At 46.6% G+C, this 19,670-nt stretch overlaps 1 protein-coding gene and 1 long non-coding RNA gene across 2 annotated transcripts in view; both read left to right on the top strand.

Moving 5' to 3' along the window:
* Positions 1-19,670, top strand: part of LOC310661854 — a 292,087-nt gene that overhangs the window by 5,178 nt on the left and 267,239 nt on the right. The window lies entirely within an intron of this gene.
* On the top strand, positions 1,613-9,302 carry TMEM92 (transmembrane protein 92). Its single transcript, XM_083408373.1, has 5 exons — positions 1,613-2,066; positions 3,214-3,248; positions 4,163-4,216; positions 6,346-6,553; positions 8,113-9,302. Exons 1-5 carry the CDS (start codon positions 2,004-2,006, stop codon positions 8,218-8,220), a joined length of 468 nt encoding a protein of 155 aa, XP_083264499.1. The 5' UTR covers positions 1,613-2,003; the 3' UTR covers positions 8,221-9,302.

Here is a 19,670-nt window from a genome sequence, read left to right as displayed (position 1 = left end):
CCTTCCCCCCTCATTCAAACAGTTTATTTTAATCTAGGAATCTAACCAACTAGATTAACTAAGCATTACTGTTCTAGTGAAAAGGGACTTTTCTTTTTTAAAATAATTTGCATTAAATATTTCTTAGTTTACAAAAAATATGCCCATTGTCTCTTTTTTCGAGTTGCGTTTTCAACAGATCAATTACATTTGTTGACAACTTTTCCGTTATGGGCAGGAAGTAAATGAAGCTGAGTTTTTAAACAAGTCAAACCTCGGATCCCAAAAGCCTCCATTTTGGAACATTTCGGCTCCCGGACGCCGAAAACCCAGAAGTGAATGCTCTGGTTTTCAAATATTTTTCAGAAGCCAACGCAGCTTCCACTTGAGTGCAGGAAGCTCCTGCAGCCAATCAGAAGCCGCGCCTCTGTTATCAAATGTTTCGGAAGCCGAACGGGCTTCCGGAACTGATTACGTTCAATAACCGAGGTATGATGGTACAGTGGTACCTCGGGTTAAGAACTTAATTCTTTCTGGAGGTCCGTTCTTAACCTGAAACTGTTCTTAACCTGAAGCACCACTTTAGCTAACGGGGCCTCCCACTGTTGCTGCCACACCGCGCGATTTCTGTTCTCATCCAGAAGCAAAGTTCTTAACCCGATGTACTATTTCTGGGTTAGCGGAGTCTGTAACCTGAAGCGTCTGTAACCTGAGGTACCACTGTATAGAAAACAGAAGGTGTATTATTTGCTTCTTAGCAGACTGGCATTTTACCATTGTACTGTGGAGAGTGTATTAACTTATGGTCTGTATGTGTGGTTTGGGAGCTGCACAGCCAGGGAGAAAACAACACTGTCCATGGTTGTAAAGACTGCAGAGAGAATAATTGGGTGCACTCTTCCCACCTTGGATCAGATCTATGGTTCCAGGTGTCATGAGAAAGCTGCAGAGATAGCGCAGGATAGTGCACATCCCGGAAATGATCTCGTTCAGCTTCTGCCTTCTGGAAGAAGGTACAGGGTTATAAAGACTAGGACTAGCCGCCTGAGAAACAGTTTCTATCCAAATGCGATTTTGGTTTTAACACAGTGTAAGGAGTCTCTATGGGAGTGTATTGTATTTTAAACATGGGGTATCAGAATTTTTAGGGGGCTAACCTGGTTGGGATAGCTGGGATACCAGGCTTGTTGGTTTTGAATGCCTCGTGTAGACCCCCCCCCCCCAATTTTGTTGTTGTTTAGGGATGCGGGTGGCACTGTGGGTTAAACCACAGAGCCTAGGACTTGCTGATCAGAAGGTCGGCAGTTTGAATCCCCGCGACGGGGTGAGCTCCCATTGCTCGGTCCCTGCTCCTGCCCACCTAGCAGTTCGAAAGCACGTCAAAGTGCAAGTAGATAAATAGGTAGCGCTCCGGCGGGAAGGTAAACGGCGTTTCCGTGCACTGCTCTGGTTCACCAGAAGCGGCTTAGTCATGCTGGCCACATGACCCGGAAGCGGTGCGCCGGCTCCCTCAGCCAATAAAGCAAGATGAGTGCCACAATCCCAGAGCCGGTCACGAATGGACCTAACGGTCAGGGGTCCCTTTACCTTTACCTATGGGACAATGACAATAAAGATTATCGTATCGTATCGTATCGTATCATAATACCCCACGTCCAGTGTGTTGTAAACTCCTGCCTTGCTGTTTCCCATGGAATCCATGCTCCTCCTAACATAGGAGAGGCAAGACGCACAATTCTCTTATGCCTCACCTGATCTCCTTGGATATCCCATACACAGTTTCAGAAATGGTAGCCCTGGTGGGGCGGGGGAACCCTCTGCTGGTCTTGGGAGCCCTGGCAAATGCCTGATCTCCTTCTCCGCACCTTGCTGTGTGCTCAGCACAGCACATGACGGTGTCTTGTACCCAGTGGCAATGACCCCGTTCCCCACCCTCAGGCAAAGTCCACAGGGCGGCGAGCAAGATAAGACTTTCTCTGAGCGCTCCGAGTCCTGCACAGAGCACTGAACTGCAAGGCAAGAGGATGGCAACATGGCGAAACCAAGCAGCAAGGCTCTTGACTTGCCTCTTCGCTGTTTACCAGGAGGTGAGTTTGCCGAATGCCGTGGGACTCATAGCACAGAGCTGGGAACATTGCTGGAAGAGGCAACCCCAATGAGCTGTGGAAGAGAGGGAACCTTATCCGTAAGGAAAGGCTCCAACTTTGGGGATATTTTAGGGAATCACATCAAGACTTCCAGTTATTCTTTGGAATAAACCAGAAGTGGCTTCTCAGCATGCACATTGACCCTAGGTGGGAAATTTGTAAGCAAATATTTTGTCACTCGGCCTCATTTCTTCCTTGCTTGCCAGCTAAAGGTTTGTTTTTCAAGCAGATGGATAGAAAAGCAACATATTTCGCATTAATATTCCATCATTAGAGGAAAACAAGGGAAGCAGAAGTGGATTTGCTGCGAGACCAGCTCATTAGAAGAACTTCACAACTTTGGAAACTACCATATTTTTCTGTGTATAAGACGATGCTTTTCGCTAAAAAAAAAAAGCTAGGCAAAAATTGGGTGTCGTCTCATACGAGGATAGTGAATGCAGAGGGGGGGCGTGCGATTAGTGGCAGCAGCAAGCAGAAGATTGGCAGCGGTGATTGGGCGGTTGATTGGTGGCTGCGGCAAGGCCTGCTGGTGATTGGATGTGGCTGCGGCAATTGGGCAGGCAATTGGCAGCTGTGAAAAGTGGGCGGGTGGACTGTTGGTGGCGGTGAGCAGGCAGACAATTGGTGGCTGCGGTGAGGTGTGCAATCGGCAGTGGCTGTGGCAAGCAATTGGCAGTGGCGGGGAGGCAGGTGAGTGATTGACGGAAGTGACCTCCCCCACCCCCACCCAAAAGCTAAACAACTTAATTTCTTAATTTTGGGTGAAAAAAAATAGGGGTCGTCTTATACATGGGGGCATCTTATACACGGAAAAATACGGTAGTGCCCGAATTTGCTTTTTCCTCCTCCATCCCCAACTTCTCCTCCTTTCATGCTGTGTCTTTTAGCTCAAGGTAGGGAACTTGGTTTTTTAAATAATTGGTCCACAACCTTCACTGGCAACTCCCCTCCCCCTCCCCGTGAAGATCAAGATAAAAATATCTTGCTGAAGGAAGGGTGGGATATAAACTAAATAAATAAATGCTCTTTAAATAAAGACATATTCCTTTCCAGTCGTTCACTTCCAGATTCATTCTCTTTCTAGGTTTCGACGTTCAAAGGAAACTGTATGGATTACTCGTAAGTTACAGCTCCAGCTTTTTCCTCTGGCCTGTTCTCCTGTACTGAATATGCTAGAAGGACTGGCTCAGGCCTTAAATGGACGAGCGTCCAACCTGGGCGTGGAAAAATTGGGTAGATAAAAAAATTGGGTAGAAATTGGTGCAACGCGGGTGGCGCTGTGGGTTAAACCACAGAGCCTAGGACTTGCTGATCAGAAGGTCGGCGGTTCGTATCCCCGCGACGGGGTGAGCTCCTGTTGCTCGGTCGCTGCTCCTGCCAACCTAGCAGTTCGAAAGCACGTCAAAGTGCAAGTAGATAAATAGGTACCACTCCGACGGGGAGGTAGACAGCGTTTCCATGCACTGCTCTGGTTCGCCAGAAGCGGCTTAGTCCTGCTGGCCACATGACCCGGAAGCTGTACGCCAGCTCCCTCGGCCAATAAAACGAGATGAGCGTCGCAACCCCAGAGTCGGTCACGACTGGACCTAATGGTCAGGGGTCCCTTTACCTTTAAGACAACAGGGGTGGAGGTGAGGAAAACCCAAGCAAAAAAAATTGGCATGGCCGAAAAAACTAGGCTTGAGAAGAAATCCAGACCCTCTCCAGGGTTTCCTTCTCCAGCTCTCGCTGCAGAGAGCTAGGAACTTGCATGCAAAACGTGTGCTGTGTCACTGAGATGCAGCCTCTACCCACAAAGTTAGGGAAAATCCAGGAGCAGCTGGTAGAGAGGAGTGGCGGGCAAAGAGAGAGTGGCCTTTTTCTGTTTTATTATTATTTATTACTGATGTTCTACAATGTATTTTTAACGGGGTACACCGCCCTGGGATCTTTTGATAAAGGGTGGTATATTAAACAGAAATAATAATAATAATAATAATAATAATAATAATAGCTTTTGTTTTTCTAAACTTTTGCCTCTCTCCTTCTTCAAGGTGTATAGGCAGCTACTGCACCTGCATTGAATGGACAATGCCTGGCTGGTCCATGTACGTATGGAGCGAGTGTGGGACCCCCTCCCGGGAGAGTGGATTAGGTGGGGGAATCACTGCTTGTGAACTGGCAGGAGAAGACTTTGGTTTGTCCGTGATCACACCAGTGTTGAGACTGGTCCAATATCACATCGATGGACTGGAGGAATCCGTTTGTGTGCTGCCAGGGGTTGGGAACCAAATGTGGTCCAGGCTATGCCCCCTTCCCAGCCACACCCCTTCTCCTGAAGCCACACCCAGTGCCAGATTTACATATCAGCTAAACTGGTTATAGCTTAGGGCCTCACTCTCTTGGGCCCCCCCAAAATAATTAAAGGGAAAAAATATGGATGTACATTTCCAAAATATAAGCTAAAAAACAAATAAAATAAAGCCTACATACAGCGACAGTGTTTTGTGTTGTGTAGGCTCCTATGATGTAAGTAATGGGTCCCGTCTGCCAGTCTGCTCCCTAAAATATCACTGGTTTGCGCATTTCTATATATAGGGTGCCTACATTCTGCAATTTATAATTATTAGTAGTTTGCATCATATATTTACACCTGTTATTATTTCATGTTATAGCAAGTTTCTAGAGACGAGATTATGAGTCTTTGTACATTGTGTTTCTAAAGGAACTTTTGTTATTGCCAAACACCAGTGTGTTTGCATTATTAAGTTTGTTATGAATAAAAAATTATATTAATAATTATTTCACTATTAATATACTTCTTCTTAATTGTATTTCAGTTCATTAATTACTTTGATAAAATACCTATTTTGTTATGTGCAAATGGCTATAGATACCTATTAAAGGTAAAGGTAAAGGTACCCCTGCCCGTACGGGCCAGTCTCGCCAGACTCTAGGGTTGTGCGCTCATCTCACTCTATAGGCCGGTAGCCAGCGCTGTCCGCAGACACTTCCGGGTCACGTGGCCAGTGTGGCAAGCTGCATCTGGTGAGCCAGCGCAGCACACGGAACGCCGTTTACCTTCCCACTGGTAAGCGGTCCCTATTTATCTACTTGCACCCGAGGGTGCTTTCGAACTGCTAGGTTGGCAGGCGCTGGGACCGAACAACGGGAGCGCACCCCGCTGCGGGGATTTGAACCGCCGACCATTCGATCGGCAAGTCCTAGGTGCTGAGGCTTTAACCCACAGCGCCACCCGTGTCCCCTATAGATACCTATTAGGTCCATAAATTACCACAGAGCATATATTCAACACAAAAAAACCCAGCGACAATTTGTTGTTGACAAAGGACAGCTGGACATATAAAGGGCCCAATTACCTTCAGTTGCTTAGGGCCTCATCAAACCTAAACCCGGCCCTGGTCATGTGCCCGTCTGCATTATATAACAATTGCTTAAGCCTTCCTTAAAAACATTAAAAGTCACGAGTATTGTACACTGAAAGGGTCTCATTCCTCTCAGCTGTGCTGCCTCATTCTGCCTTCTCTGCTGCTTCCAAATCAAGCGTGAGGGAAGCCCCACAGAGAGTGCATTGCCGTAGTCTAATCTTCCACTGCTATACAGCTTTTCTTTTTTGCAAGCATTTTATTCCCGATACAATGCAAATTTGTATGCTCAACTTGCGGGGGGGGGGGGGGCTGGGAGAAAAAACAATGCCCTGGAACAGAATGCAGCCTAGAGAAGGAATGTCTTCTTGGTGGTGGGTTTCAGATATTCTGTATTAGCAGCATGGTAAAAGATAAGGACGCGGGTGGCGCTGTGGGTTAAACCACAGAGCCTAGGACTTGCCGATCAGAAGGTCGGCAGTTCGAATCCCCGCGACGGGGTGAGCTCCCGTTGCTCAGTCCCTGCTCCTACCAACCTAGCAGTTCTAAGACGTCAAAGTGCAAGTAGATGAATAGGTACCGCTCCGGCGGGAAGGTAAACGGCGTTCCCATGCGCTGCTCTGGTTCGCCAGAGGCTGCTTAGTCATGCTGGCCACATGACCCGGAAGCTGTATGCCGGCTCCCTCAGCCAGTAAAGTGAGATGAGTGCCGCAACCCCAGAGTCGTCCGCGACTGGACCTAATGGTCAGGGGTCCCTTTAACTTTTAAAAAAAGATAAAACATTTCCTTGATGGGGTTTGGTAGATCCAGGAGCTAGACTTATGCTATGCCTTTCCTTTGTCTCCATGCAGAGGTCTTGTCACTGTCATTGGGATCGGATTGGGCCTGAGCTGCCTGACGGTGCTTTTTAAGTGTTGCTGTGCAATTTGCAAAGACCCGGAGGAGACCGACCGAGAAGAAGTGGCAATACACATGCCCACCTTGCCGCCTGCCGTTGCCCCACCTGTGCCCACAGCTCCTCCACAGCAAGAGAGCATGGATCCTCCTCCCTACAGTGAGGTAACCATCTCATGTGACTCTTTCTTCTGCTCGTGAGATACGGCAGGTATTCCTGCAATGACGACAGCTAGCCTGCTTCCGGTGAGCTTTATAGTGGTGTTGAAGAGGGAGTTCCACCGCTTTGTGGTAGGGAGCTACACAACATTTGTCAATCTAGTATAGCCTGCACTGACAGGCAATAGCTCTCCGTGGCCTCAGGCAGGGTCCTTTCCCACCACCTGCCGCCTTCATTTACATGGAGGCACCAGAGATGGAGCCTGAGGCTTTCTGCAGGCAAAGCACAGTGTTCGTCCACTGAGTCCCTCCTGGCTGGAACTCACTTTTTGCAGATGGCCGTTGTCTTCTGAGAAAGCCACATCTGCCTTAAGGAGGAGGTGGGGTTGTGGGCTTCACGGCCCCTCCACATGCCCAGGGGGTGGGAGGCCAGCCCCTGCACGACTGGGGGATTCCCAGCTGCGTCACCCCCTAGCTGGCCAATCGGGTTGGTCTGGGGGTGTGGCCTGGCCCTTAAAGGCAGGGCACAGGTGGGGGATCTCCTTCTCTGTCCGCCCACCAGCTGCTCCGGTTTCCCCACCCTCCTGCCCTCTAAGGTTTGCTTTCTTTGACCTTGGTTGGTCGCCGTTGGGGGCACGTGGTATGAATTTTTCCACTTGACAAATTGGCACCAGCCACTTGGTTTTCGCCTACCTCGTAGCAAATCGTCACAACTTTCTGGGTATTGGCGGTTAGGCATTGGAATAATTCTGTACATGGAAAAAGGGGAGGTAGCACCATCACCTGCCCTGCATATTGAAGGGTAGTCCGATAAAGGATTCAGGGGGGCGTTGCCCTGACCAAAGCCTAGGAAGTTAGGGCCTAAGGCACGCCCCCTATCGGTGACCCTGGGGGAGTTCCTAGTTGGTGTGCATCAGCAGGACTCCCCCGACTGGTGGTTAACCCTTCCCGAACTTCAAGCAGACGGGCTGGAGTCAGATCTGGTCGGTTAGGTCCAATGCCTAAGCCAATACAGTGGTGCCTCGCAAGACAAAATTAATCCGTTCCGCGAGTCTCTTCGTCTTGCGGTTTTTTTGTCTTGTGAAGCACGGCTATTAGCGGCTTAGCGGTTATTAGCGGCTATTAGCGGCTATTAACGGCTTAGTGGCTTTAAGATAAAGGAACCAACATCCAAGAACTCGCAAGACGTTTCGTCTTGCGAAGCAAGCCCATAGGGAAATTTGTCTTGCGGAACGACTCAAAAAACGAAAACCCTTTCGTCTAGCGAGTTTTTCGTCTTGCGAGGCATTCGTTTTGCGGGGTACCACTGTACCGCTCATCACCGGTAATCAATAAAGTTGTGACCATTTTTTAACCCACTAACCTTAATAATTGTGTCATGTGTCATTATTTGTGAATAATAACTTCATTATCGTGAAGTCACCACACAACCTTCTTTCCACCCTGGAGAAAATCTCCTTCCCTTTTCATTCCCGATGGTTGGGTAGAGTAGATGTGTGTGTTTAAGAGCCCCCCCAGAATTCTTCGTGTTTTGACATTGACACCGTTCCACTCATTCTCTCCAGGTTGCTTGGAAGCTACCCTGTTACCCAACTCCTGAGGGACAGCCGCCTGCTTATGACAACATAGCTCTGGATATCTCCGAGCCTCCTGCATACATAACCGAAAGATGACAGTTGAAGAGCGCCGTGTTTCTGCTGCTATTACAACCAGAACTGTGAGAAGAACATAAAAATAATAATAATGGGTGGATCGGTCAAGGCTCGCATTCCCTTCCCAGTCTGCAAGGTTTCCTTATGAAGCACAAAAGCGGGGAATATAGATGATGGCCTTTCCCTTCCACGAACATTTGGTCTTCACAGATATACTGCCTCATGAAGGTTCCATTAGACATTATGCTGAATAGTTGTGGACAGATCTGTGCTTTATTATTACTTTGCCTAACCCCTGTTAAAAATCTCTCCGAGCTTGTGGCCACCTTCACATCTTGTGGGACTTACTCCATGCTTATCAGTTATTAACTAATCAGGCTAGTAAGTGTATTATTATTGTTGTTGTTGTTATTATTTATTGAACTTATACACAGCCCTATACCCGGAGGTCTCAGGGCGGTTATGTGTTGAAGAAGCACCTTCCTTGGTTCTTCAGATACAGAAGAAAGTGTCTCCATACTTATTGCCCCCGCAAGGGTCTTAATTCTAAGCTACAAACCTCAGCCACAGTCCCCCCCCTCCTTTTAATTCTCTCGTCAGCTGAGGAAACCTCCCTGTTGTTGTTGTTTTTAAAAAAATATTTATTGAATTTTCAAATTTTGCACATGTCCCCCTAGACATTGGACTCTCCTTGTGACTTCTCACCCACCCTTCTATGGTGCTCTATGTTTTCCCTTGTGCTGCTTATTATCTTTATAATTATCATCCTAAATTATTCATCTGACTATTTCTAAGCTGTTACTCGTATTTCAAATCCTGCTCGTGTTTTCATCAAACTGTTTCTTTAGATATGCTACGAAATACTTCCACTCCTCCAAAAACGTTCCTTCATTTTTTATCTCTAATTTTGGCTGCTAACCTTGTCATTTCTGCCCATTTCTCCATCATTCTTATAAACCATCTGTCTTTCGTCGGTATCTCATCTTCTTTACATTCTTGAACTCTGCGTGTGATCAGACGGAAAACTGTCTGCACTACACACTTCTGAAATTTGGTTCCTGGGACTTCCAGGTCAAAGGGTTGTGTGTGACTGCCCAATACAGTTGTAGCAATGCTACGGTCACTTGTAGGTACGGAATCAGTACAAATTTCTCTCTCTCTCTCTCTCTCTCTCTCTCTCTCTCTCTCTCACACACACACACACACACACTTCGTCTTCCAGATCTAGCCCTGCTGGATGAGACCCAAAGGCTTATGATTTATTTGATTTATGTTGTAATTGCGATGTTCTGCCAGGTTATTATTTATTGTATGTAAGCTGCTTTTTGACTCATGTTGAGTGAAAACCAGCACAGAAATAAAATAAAGGAAATGAAATGACTTGAATCCAACACACAGTTTTCCACAGTGATTAAGCAAATGGCCTTCTCCTGCTCTTGTTCCTCAATTACTATAAATTTAGGGTTGCCATACACCCGGGATTTTTCAGACATTACTAGGATTTGGCAATGTCAGGAGTGTTGATTTTCCCCGCTGAAAAATAGCTCAAAAACTTCAATTTTCTTGGAGATTTTGCCAAAAATCTTTTGTGTCCGTATTTTCACTTTTTGAAAATGAGAGTACCCCTAAATATTCTTTTTAGAAGAAAAAAAGCACTGCTCAGAAGTAACAATGCCAACCCTATATAAATTAGCAAATGCAATTTTTACGCAAATATGTGTCTTATTTGGCGGCTGCAGCGCCTCTTTTGAAAAGCAATGGCATTGCAATTCTGTGAAATATACAGTCTGCATAACTAATATCACAACATTACATAATATGGTACACTTGAACTTCTGTATAAATATGAACTTCCATGTCTGTTCTGATATTAAAACTTCTGCTGTGTCTGTCCATTTCCTTCAGTGTTACACACACAAATCCTTTCCTATTTTTAAAATCTGTGTACTTATTTCTCAAACTCAGTTAGATTGGTCCTTGTGTTTTCAATCCTATTTTTCCAGGAAAAAAGGTGCTGCAGCTCTTAGAATGGCGATGGGACCCACCTGAGACAGCTCAGCTCTGGCTTAAAAAAAAAGCCTTGCATATACATTATACATATGCATAACAATTCTATTTTTTTTTTTTTAATGATTCTCTGTGTGTGTGTGGTTTCAGCACTTCTTAATTTGACTGTAAGCCGCTTTGAGTCTCTGTCAGGGAAAAAGGTGGGGTGTCGATAAATAGGTCATCATCTCCTGTGTTTTCAGCCGCATTGAATTCCTGGGCCCACTGTCTGGCTCCGCCACACCCTGATTTCGCTTGGAGTCCTTTCCTTCCTGGCTTCACAGCCAGCGATGTTTTGCTCTTTGGACTGCACTGTGGCAACAGCAACAAGCTTGTCACCAACTACATTAGGCCAGCTGCCAAGAGGGCACCCTGACCGGCACCCGACACTGCTGAGGTGGTGAAACACTGCCATTCCTGGGAGAAAAGTGTCGCGACGGTGCTTCACGACTGACTGAAGTGCTCTGCGGACTTACATTGGAAGACAAACCAAAATCTTCGCAATGAAAGGTTTTAAACCTCATAAATTGAAGGCAGGCTTGGCACCAACACCCGGCCTCTGTGGGCAGTTAGGTAAAGGGACCCCTGACCATTAGGTCCAGTCGTGGCTGACTCTGGGGTTGCGGCGCTCATCTCGCTTTATCGGCCGAGGGAGCCGGTGTACAGCTTCCGAGTCATGTGGCCAGCATGACTAAGCCGCTTCTGGCGAACCAGAGCAGCGCACGGAAATGCCGTTTACCTTCCCGCCGGTGTGGTACCTATTTATCTACTTGCACTTTGACGTGCTTTCGAACTGCTAGGTTGGCAGGAGCAGGGACCGAGCAACGGGAGCTCACCCCGTCGTGGGGATTCAAACCACCGACCTTCTGATCTGCAAGTCCTAGGCTCTGTGGTTTAACCCACAGCGCCACCCACGTCCTGTCTGTGGGCATGTTACTGAGGTCCTAATTCACCAGCAGTACATGGGCCTGACTTGTGTAAGGTTCCCCATATTTCAAGAAGTAAAAATCTGGACACAAAAAGTTGAGCTTTTTGGTGAAAGGTTTTTTTGGGGGGGGGGGGATTGCCCCAAAAGATGGTAACTGGACATATGGCAACCCTAGACATATGGCTCATCCAGACTTGCCCTTGCCCTGCCCCTTTCCCCCAGGGAAACCCAATATTTACCACTGAACTGGAGCAAACCTGAGTCAGTTTTTCTCCAGATAGATGTTTGCTCCAATTTATTGCTAAAGAATACCTTTTCCCGAGGAAAACAGCGAGGCCAAAACCACTCAGGCCCAAGCCTAGAAAGCACGGGCCCAAGTGAAAACCACTGGGACGCTTTGCAGTGTTCTTAAATCCCAATGGGTCTACTCTTGAGTAAAGCTTGAACATCGCCCATCACCTGCATTTCTCAAGAGTGGGGCAATCGGACGAGTTGCCATCATGCAAGCTCTGTCTTGCTAACAAGCACAGAAAACCCCGGCGTTCCAAATTCCCCCAAAATGCCACGAGTTTCAGCCTGAGAAGCCGGAAGAAGACACAAGAAGACAAGAGTTTCGAATTTTGTGTGTTCTTTCTTTGAAATTTAATAAAAGTCAACAGAAATGTGTAACAAAAGGGGTCCGTTTCAGTAGTGGCTACAGGGGCACAACGTGCGCCAGAGAGAAGAAAACAAGGTACAACAGCATCCAGGGTTCTCAAAAGCAGCTACTTCTTTCTCCTATTAATTAGGAGTATAAAACAGCACGAAGAAAAGGGAAAGTGAGGAAAGTGTAAACATAAAAAACAACCAGGACAGCCACCGACGCCAGACAAACAGTTGGAGAGGTAGAAACAGATTTTTAGAAAGAGAGGCAAAGTTAATGTTCTTATTTTCTATTGCAGGGATGGGGAAGGTTTAAGCCTCCCAGATGTTGCGGAACGACAGCCCCATCATCCCCAGCCATTGGCCATGCTTGCAACATCTGGAGGGCCTAAGCTTCCTCACACCTGTTCTCATGGAATCACTGTAGAGTTGGAAGGGACCTGAGTGGTCATCTAGTCCAACCCTCTGCGAGGCAGGCATCACAGCTAAGTGATTCCATTGAGGTCCAAATCTTACCCCAAGTTGGGAAGTGTTTGGCAGTGTTCATGCTTTATCCTTGGCAGTTACACCGCTAGAGAGATGGGCTTCTTTAAAAGGGCAGTTTATTTAATGTGGTTATCATCTCTCCCCTTGCCTCTGCCCCACCCCACCCCGAGCAGTCTGAATTTGATAAAGAAGCCAACCAGATTGGTTCCTGGATTTTACATCCGCATTGGCAGCAGGTCTTCCAACAACTTGCTCGCTGCTGCCCTCTGCTGCCCGTGAGCATCCTTCACGCGAGGCATCCTCCTCACTCTGCCTAACAGAAGGGCCGGACCCAGATTAATTCCAAATATCTCAGGCATATGGATCAAAGTGTTAAAAGGGATGCAGGTGGCGCTGTGGGTAAAACCTCAGTGCCTACGACTTGCTGATCATAAGGTCGGCGGTTCAAATCCCCGGGGCGGGGTGAGCTCCCGCCGTTCGGTCCCAGCTCCTGTCAATCTAGCAGTTTGAAAGCACCCCTAAGTGCAAGTAGATAAATAGGGACCGCTTTATAGCAGGAAGGTAAACGGCGTTTCCACGTGCGGCGCTGGTGCTGGCTTGCCAGATGCCGCTTTGTCATGCTGGCCACGTGACCCGGAAGTGTCTTCGGACAGTGCTGGCTCCCGGCCTCTTAAGCGAGATGGGCGCGCAACCCTAGAGTCGGACACGATTGGCCCTGATGGGCAGGGGTACCTTTACCTTTAAGAAACCATTCTTCCATAGGTTGCTCTTCCCACATTTCATTGCATGTGAGCACATAATATAAACATGACTCTCGCCTACCATAAACCAGTGCACCTACTGATGGGCGCGATTTCCCCTAGGATAATGCATTTCTGTATGCTGCGTTCACTAATTCATGCATTTTTGCAAATACTTTCCCCTGTAAGATGCCTTTTTGTATATATACTCATGTTGGAGAGCTATTCATTCAAGGAAGTGCAGTTTCTGAATGATATGCATTTCGATTGAAGAATTGTTTTGGGGAAGTGCCAGCTTGGTTGGTTTGCATTAAAGTGCAAAGGGAAATCAAATCTCTCCCGCCCCCCACCATGGCGCATTATCTGCTGCTGCAACCACTGTAGCCGACAGCACCACTTTTACCTTTATTCCACCCGAAATAAAATGGGCGGAAAACAGCCACAAACTTTGCCAAACAAAGCTCAGCAACTTCTGTGTCTGGAGTTTCACTTTTGAAATATGGCAACTCTGTATGAATTAGCAAATGCAAATTTTACGCAAATCTGTCTCTTATTTGGGGGCTGCAGTGCCTCTTTTGAAAAGCAATGGCATTGCAATTCTGTGAAATATACAGTCCGCACAACTAATGTCACAACATTACATAATATGGTACATTTGAACTTCTGTATAAATATGAACTTCCATGTCTGTTCTGATATTAAAACTTCTGCTGTGTCTGTCCATTTCCTTCAGTGTTACACACACAAATCCTTTCCTATTTTTAAAATTTGTGTACTTATTTCTGAAACTCAGTTAGATTGGTCCTTGTGTTTCCAATCCTATTTTTCTAGGAAAAGAGGTGCTGCAGTGCTTAGAATGGCAACGACACCCACCTGAGACAGGAGCTCAGTTCCGGCTGAAAAAAAATCCCTGCATATACATTATACATATACATAACAATTCTTTTCTTTTTTTTAATGAGTGGTTTCAGCACTTCTCAATTTGACTGTAAGCCGCTTTGAGTCTCTGTCAGGGAATAAGGTAGGGTGTCAATAAATAGGTCATCATCTCCTGTGTTTTCAGACGCATTGAATTCCTGGGCCCACTGTCTGGCTCCGCCACACCCTGATTTCGCTTGGAGTCCTTTCCTTCCTGGCTTCACAGTCAGCGATGTTTTGCTCTTTGGACTGCACTGTGGCAACAGCAACAAGCTTGTCACCAACTACATTAGGCCAGCTGCCAAGAGGGCACCCTGACCGGCACCCGACACTGCTGAGGTGGTGAAGCACTATCATTCCTGGGAGAAACATGTCGGGATGATGTTTCACGTCTGACACGTCTGACACGGCTTCCGCTTGACTGCAGGAAGCTCCTGCAGCCTATCGGAAGCCGTGCCTTGGTTTTCGAACGTTTTCGGGAGTCGAACGGACTCCTGGAACGAATGAAGTTTGGGAACCAAGGTAATACTCTATAGTCCAAAACCAGTCCATATCATCATATCATTATCATAATTTTTGACCTGGCGATATATCGCAAATCATGGTGTGCATGTGTGTGCACTGTGCAAAAATCAAAATGTGAGGAAAACTGTGAATCCATCCAATGCAACACAAAGCCATCCTTATTTCAGATATATTGATATATTGCGATGTTTAAAAAGGTAAAGGACCCCTGACACGAATGACTCTGGGGTTGCGGCACTCATCTCCTCAGCAGTGCGACAGGAGAGTAAATGTTACAAACCCCTGGACACCTCGGATGTGAAGCTTTCCTTCAAAGTTCTCCTTGGCAACCTGCTCAAAAAACAACCACCAAGGGGTTCGCAGCACAGCAATAACTTGAACACTAACACCAGAACTAGGGTGGCAAAGTAGCTGCCATAGCTCATAGGTGACGTGAAGTGTCATCCGCTTTAGCATTTTAATGTTTTGTACCTTTTAAAGTGTCGTATTTCCCCCCCTGGTTTTCTTGTTTTTATCTTTTCGTTAACCGCTTTGAGGCTTGTTGCTTTTGCAAGCGAGAACTGTAGAAATGCTTTGAAATAAAATAAAGTAAAATAAAATAGGTACAGTGAAACCTCGGTTCTCGAACGGCTCCGTTTTTCGAACGTTTCAGCTGCTGAAAGCCGAAAACCCGGAAGTAAATGTCAGAAGCGGCTTCTGTTTTGAGTTTCCCTATTGAATTGAGGCTTCCTCTTTCAATTTCCAAATGTTTTGGAAGTCGAACGGTCTTCTGGAATGGATTATGTTCGAAAACCGAGGTTCCACTGTATTGGAATCTAAACCTCTGTATTGGTCCCGTTTGTACCTAGGTATTGTTCTGGCCACAGCACCCTCTTGGGTTCGCCTGCAGCAACTGCAAGGGAAAAATCCGAACGCTCTTAATCGGAAAGTGTCGTTCTTATCATTCTTTATAAATAAATAAATAGATAACTATAATAACCATAATAAAAATTCAGAACAGGAAAACGTGTACAATGCTTCTCTCCCCCACCCTATAGCAATGACAACAGGAAAGGACCCACCAAATCAGTTAGAAGAGAACCTACCGAGCTTTCAAAACATCCAGGACAAAAACACCATCTAAAATGTGGCGCTACTGAAAATAACACGGCACTCTCAAGAGAGACGGCTTTTCTATCACACACGCACACACAATAGACAAGATACTGAACTGTTCATCTTCTTTAAAGTAAAGGTAACGGTAAAAATACATGACAGCAGAGTGCAAAAGAGAGGGAGAGAGAGAGAAATTAAGAATGTGACATTTCCAGTATGAGACTCTCTTGCACAGTATAAACAGTTTTTAAAAATAAATAAAGGGGAAAGAAAGCCACTCTATGCTGCCAGGTCCGTGAAGTGGGGTCGTTCTCCAGACTTCCCACTTCTTGCGATTTCATCGTGCATTTTACGCGTGTGGTGTTCTTTATGCCTAAAGTTCCACTTTAATAACATTTTTAGCCCTTGTAGTTGTTGATATAATACTGGAAGCAAGACTTGTGAGTGGAGCCCCAGGCAAAACGCGCAGTTATTCTTTTAAAAACAGAGATAGATGGAGAGAATGAGTTAGGGGGAATGTTAGCTCAACCGGGAACAGGGGAAAGATAAAAAAAAGTGATGGAGGAGGCCAAGGGCACATTCATGTCATACATTTAAAAGCACTAGGATTCCACTTTAAATAGTCGTGGCTTCCCCTGAGGAATTCTGGGAGCTGAGAATTGATAGGAGAACCCCGGTTCCCTTCCCAGAGTGGTTTAACAGTCCATCCATCTTCCCATGGAATTCTGGGAACTGTAGTTCAGGAAGTCTTCTAACCACTCTTGATAAACTACAGTTCATAGAATTCTCTGGGGAAAGCCATGACTGTTTAACGTGGCAACACAGTGCTTAAAAAAAAGGGATGCGGGTGGCGCTGTGGGTAAAAGCCTCAGCGCCTAGGGCTTGCCGATCGAAAGGTCGGCGGTTCGAATCCCCGCGGCGGGGTGCGCTCCCGTTGTTCGGTCCCAGCGCCTGCCAACCTAGCAGTTCGAAAGCACTCCCGGGTGCAAGTAGATAAATAGGGACCGCTTACTAGCGGGAAGGTAAACGGCATTTCCGTGTGCGGCTCTGGCTCACCAGAGCAGCGATGTCACGCTGGCCACATGACCCGGAAGTGTCTCCGGACAGCGCTGGCCCCCAGCCTCTTGAGTGAGATGGGCGCACAACCCTAGAGTCTGTCAAGACTGGCCCGTACGGGCAGGGGTACCTTTACCTTTATAGTGCTTTAAAAGTATGGCACGAATGTGGCCAAAAAGGAATAAAACAGGGTCGGTGCTTGTCCAAGACATTTCGCTGCCTTAAGCCGAACCCCAAAGGTGCCCCATCCCCACTAAGCCCAAAGCTTTAAAATACCGGTATTTGTGGCCCCATTTAGATGCAAGTCCCTGACTTTATCTTTCTCCCAGCTAAGAGACGCATGTAAAAGAAAGAAAGAAGAGAACAGAGGCACAGAACTACTACGGAGAGATGGGCAGGTACAAAGATCCAAACCATGAGAAGTGGGTGACAGGGCAAAACCGCAGGAGCATTTGCAGTAAAAAAATTTTAAAAATTTAAATGATTCCAAGCAGAAATGCAAATATAAGCAAAACCCTATTAAGAACGAACCCAGGAGTCATTGGTGGGAATGCGCACAATTAATGCCACCAACAGCTCAACCCCGTGCATGTATCTACTTTGAATTAAGTCCCACTAAGTTCAGTGGGTGCCACGGCCCCACTGTAAATCCAGCAATTCTGCTACGCCACTGCGGCCACAAAGCAGTATAATAATTGGCAAGTTTCTGCCAGACACTCTCTACAAAACCCATGTCTGGATTCTGAGTGACCAGACATGTGTGAGAGTCAGCTGGGCCTCAGAGGAATAGGAAATGGTGACTGCTCCAAAAGAGACAGCCCCTCCCCCGCTCTGTGACTTAATCCATGTAAACAATAGCATAACTGCTTTTAAATTACTGCCTCCCCCCAAAAAAAAATCAGCTTTGATTTTTAACGCCTGTTTTGCTATAACATCAGGCATGTCCTTTTGGCCATTTCTAGCCAGGGTGCTACAGTTAATAATACTTGTTTCCTCTTTGCACACCCGTAATTGCTACCAATTTATATAGATTTCTCTCTCTTTAAATATACAGGTTTTCCCCCGCCCCAAATAAAGGTGCATAAATCTCTCCTCTATTTCAGCTATCTGTACAAAATTAAAAACTCATGCACGCATACATTTTGAGGGATATAAAAAGCACATGAGAAAGATTTGGAAGCCACTGGTCACGAGAGAGTTAAGATCCCAAAGAGGGGCAGAGCGGTTATTTGAGAAGCTAATAAATAAGGCGTGGTTCTTGGGAGGGTGACAAGAAAGTAAGGGCCGCAGATCAAACCATTCCTACTGTGTCTGGAGAGAAGGCATTGCCATAAGGCAAATTCAAATGAGGATTTTAGCCCGTGCCGGATTAAACGCTGTGGAGGCCTCGAGGGAATTGAAATCTCAGGGCCCCCCTCGCAAATTATCTCCTAACACGTTTCTGATTTTAGAGGGATGACACGGAACTAAGAAAGATTGATTGTGATTTTCTTTCAAGATCAAATCAATATTATTTTGATCCGTTGTCCCTAAAAGGAATGGGCCGGTGCCTATGATGCCTGTTTGGTAATCCGGCACTGATGTTATCTTGCCAGATTTGCATCCATGCTGCAGCACAATCCTGAATATGTCTACTGAGAAGTCCCACCATGTTTAACCTTCTTTCTGGATAAGCAAGTACGGTGGTACCTCGGAAGCTGAACGGAGTCCGTTCTGGAAGCCTGTTCCACTTCCCAAACCAAGGTGTGGCTTCCGATTGGCTGCAGGAAGCTCCTGCAGCCAATCAGAACCCACGTTGGACGTTCGAGTTCCAAAGGAAGTTCGCCAACTGGAACACTCACTTCGGGTTTGCGGCACTCGGGAGCCAAAACGTTTGACTCACAAGGCGTTCGGGATCCAAGGAGGGAAGGGGAAAGCCTTGGCCTTCCCAGATATCAGTGGCTTTCAGCTCCCATCATTGCTCAGCATTGGTCATGGTGGCCGGAACCAATGGGAGTTGGGTTCTGACAACAGCCAGAGAACCACAGCTTTCTCATTCCTGCGGTATATAATGGCAGTTTCAAAGCAGATTAGCAGATGCCTACCAATATTCCAAAGCCAGAGAGTTGTGCTGTTTCTTCTCCTGGGAATGAGCAGGTTTCTTCTGAAATGCCCCTGTTATTGTTCTGGGTGGTGGTGGTGGTTTGCTTTGCCTCCTTGTTCCACAACTTCTCCATTTCAATTTATCTACACCCCTACTTGGGGGGGGGGGGGGAGTTACTGGGTGTGCAGTCTGCAGCAGCTTTCTGCATCATCCCCTCCTTATATTTGTGGAGCAGAAGAAGCAGTCCCTGTTAGAATTCCTGCTCCATGATTGCAGTCATAGGATTGTTGTCTTTCACATGACATGGTATGTTTTGACTCCACAGAGTGGGAAGTGACAGGGACAGGATGTTTGTGTTGCGTGAAGTGGGACTATTGTCCTTTGTTCTTTTTCTCTTTGCTGTCTGATTCTAGAGAGAGAGGGAGCCATGTTGCAGTGCTCCGTGTGTATTTATATGTAAATAAAGTAGATTAGCCAAAATGCTGAGTTGCTGAGGTCTGTTACGCAACTGTGCAAACTCTGCGGATCCCTAAGTGTGCCAATGTCTGTTGGCATCAGTCGCTGTGATGTTTGGGCAGAAGAAAGCTTTTGAAGCTCCCGATCGACCAGGAGGGAAGGGCATGTGTCTCTGCAAGGGGCCTACTCGAGAGTAGGACAAGCTCCTGACAGTCCCCACCACATCAACAGCAACCACTCACGGAGTACTGCCTGGCAGTGGGTGGGTGGGAATTGAAAATCTGAAGTTATCAACAGATGTAAGAATCAGAAACATGTTTGTGAGCAAGGAGGAGCCTACAACTCTGGGCTGGGTGGAATGTCAGGTCTGCATAAACTGATAACCGCAGATGTCCTCCTCACGTAGCCCTTATCTCCAGACCTGCTTATCTCCCAAGGAAGGTTGTTGAGCAAACAATGAGGGGACAAGGAAGATCAGAAGATCCTGTTTCGCAGC

This window comes from Podarcis tiliguerta (genome assembly GCF_965153285.1).
Source record: "Podarcis tiliguerta genome assembly, chromosome: 13".
NCBI lineage: Eukaryota > Metazoa > Chordata > Lepidosauria > Squamata > Lacertidae > Podarcis > Podarcis tiliguerta.
Note: the sequence above shows the minus strand (reverse complement) of the source record. Positions and strands in the feature narration are given on the sequence as shown.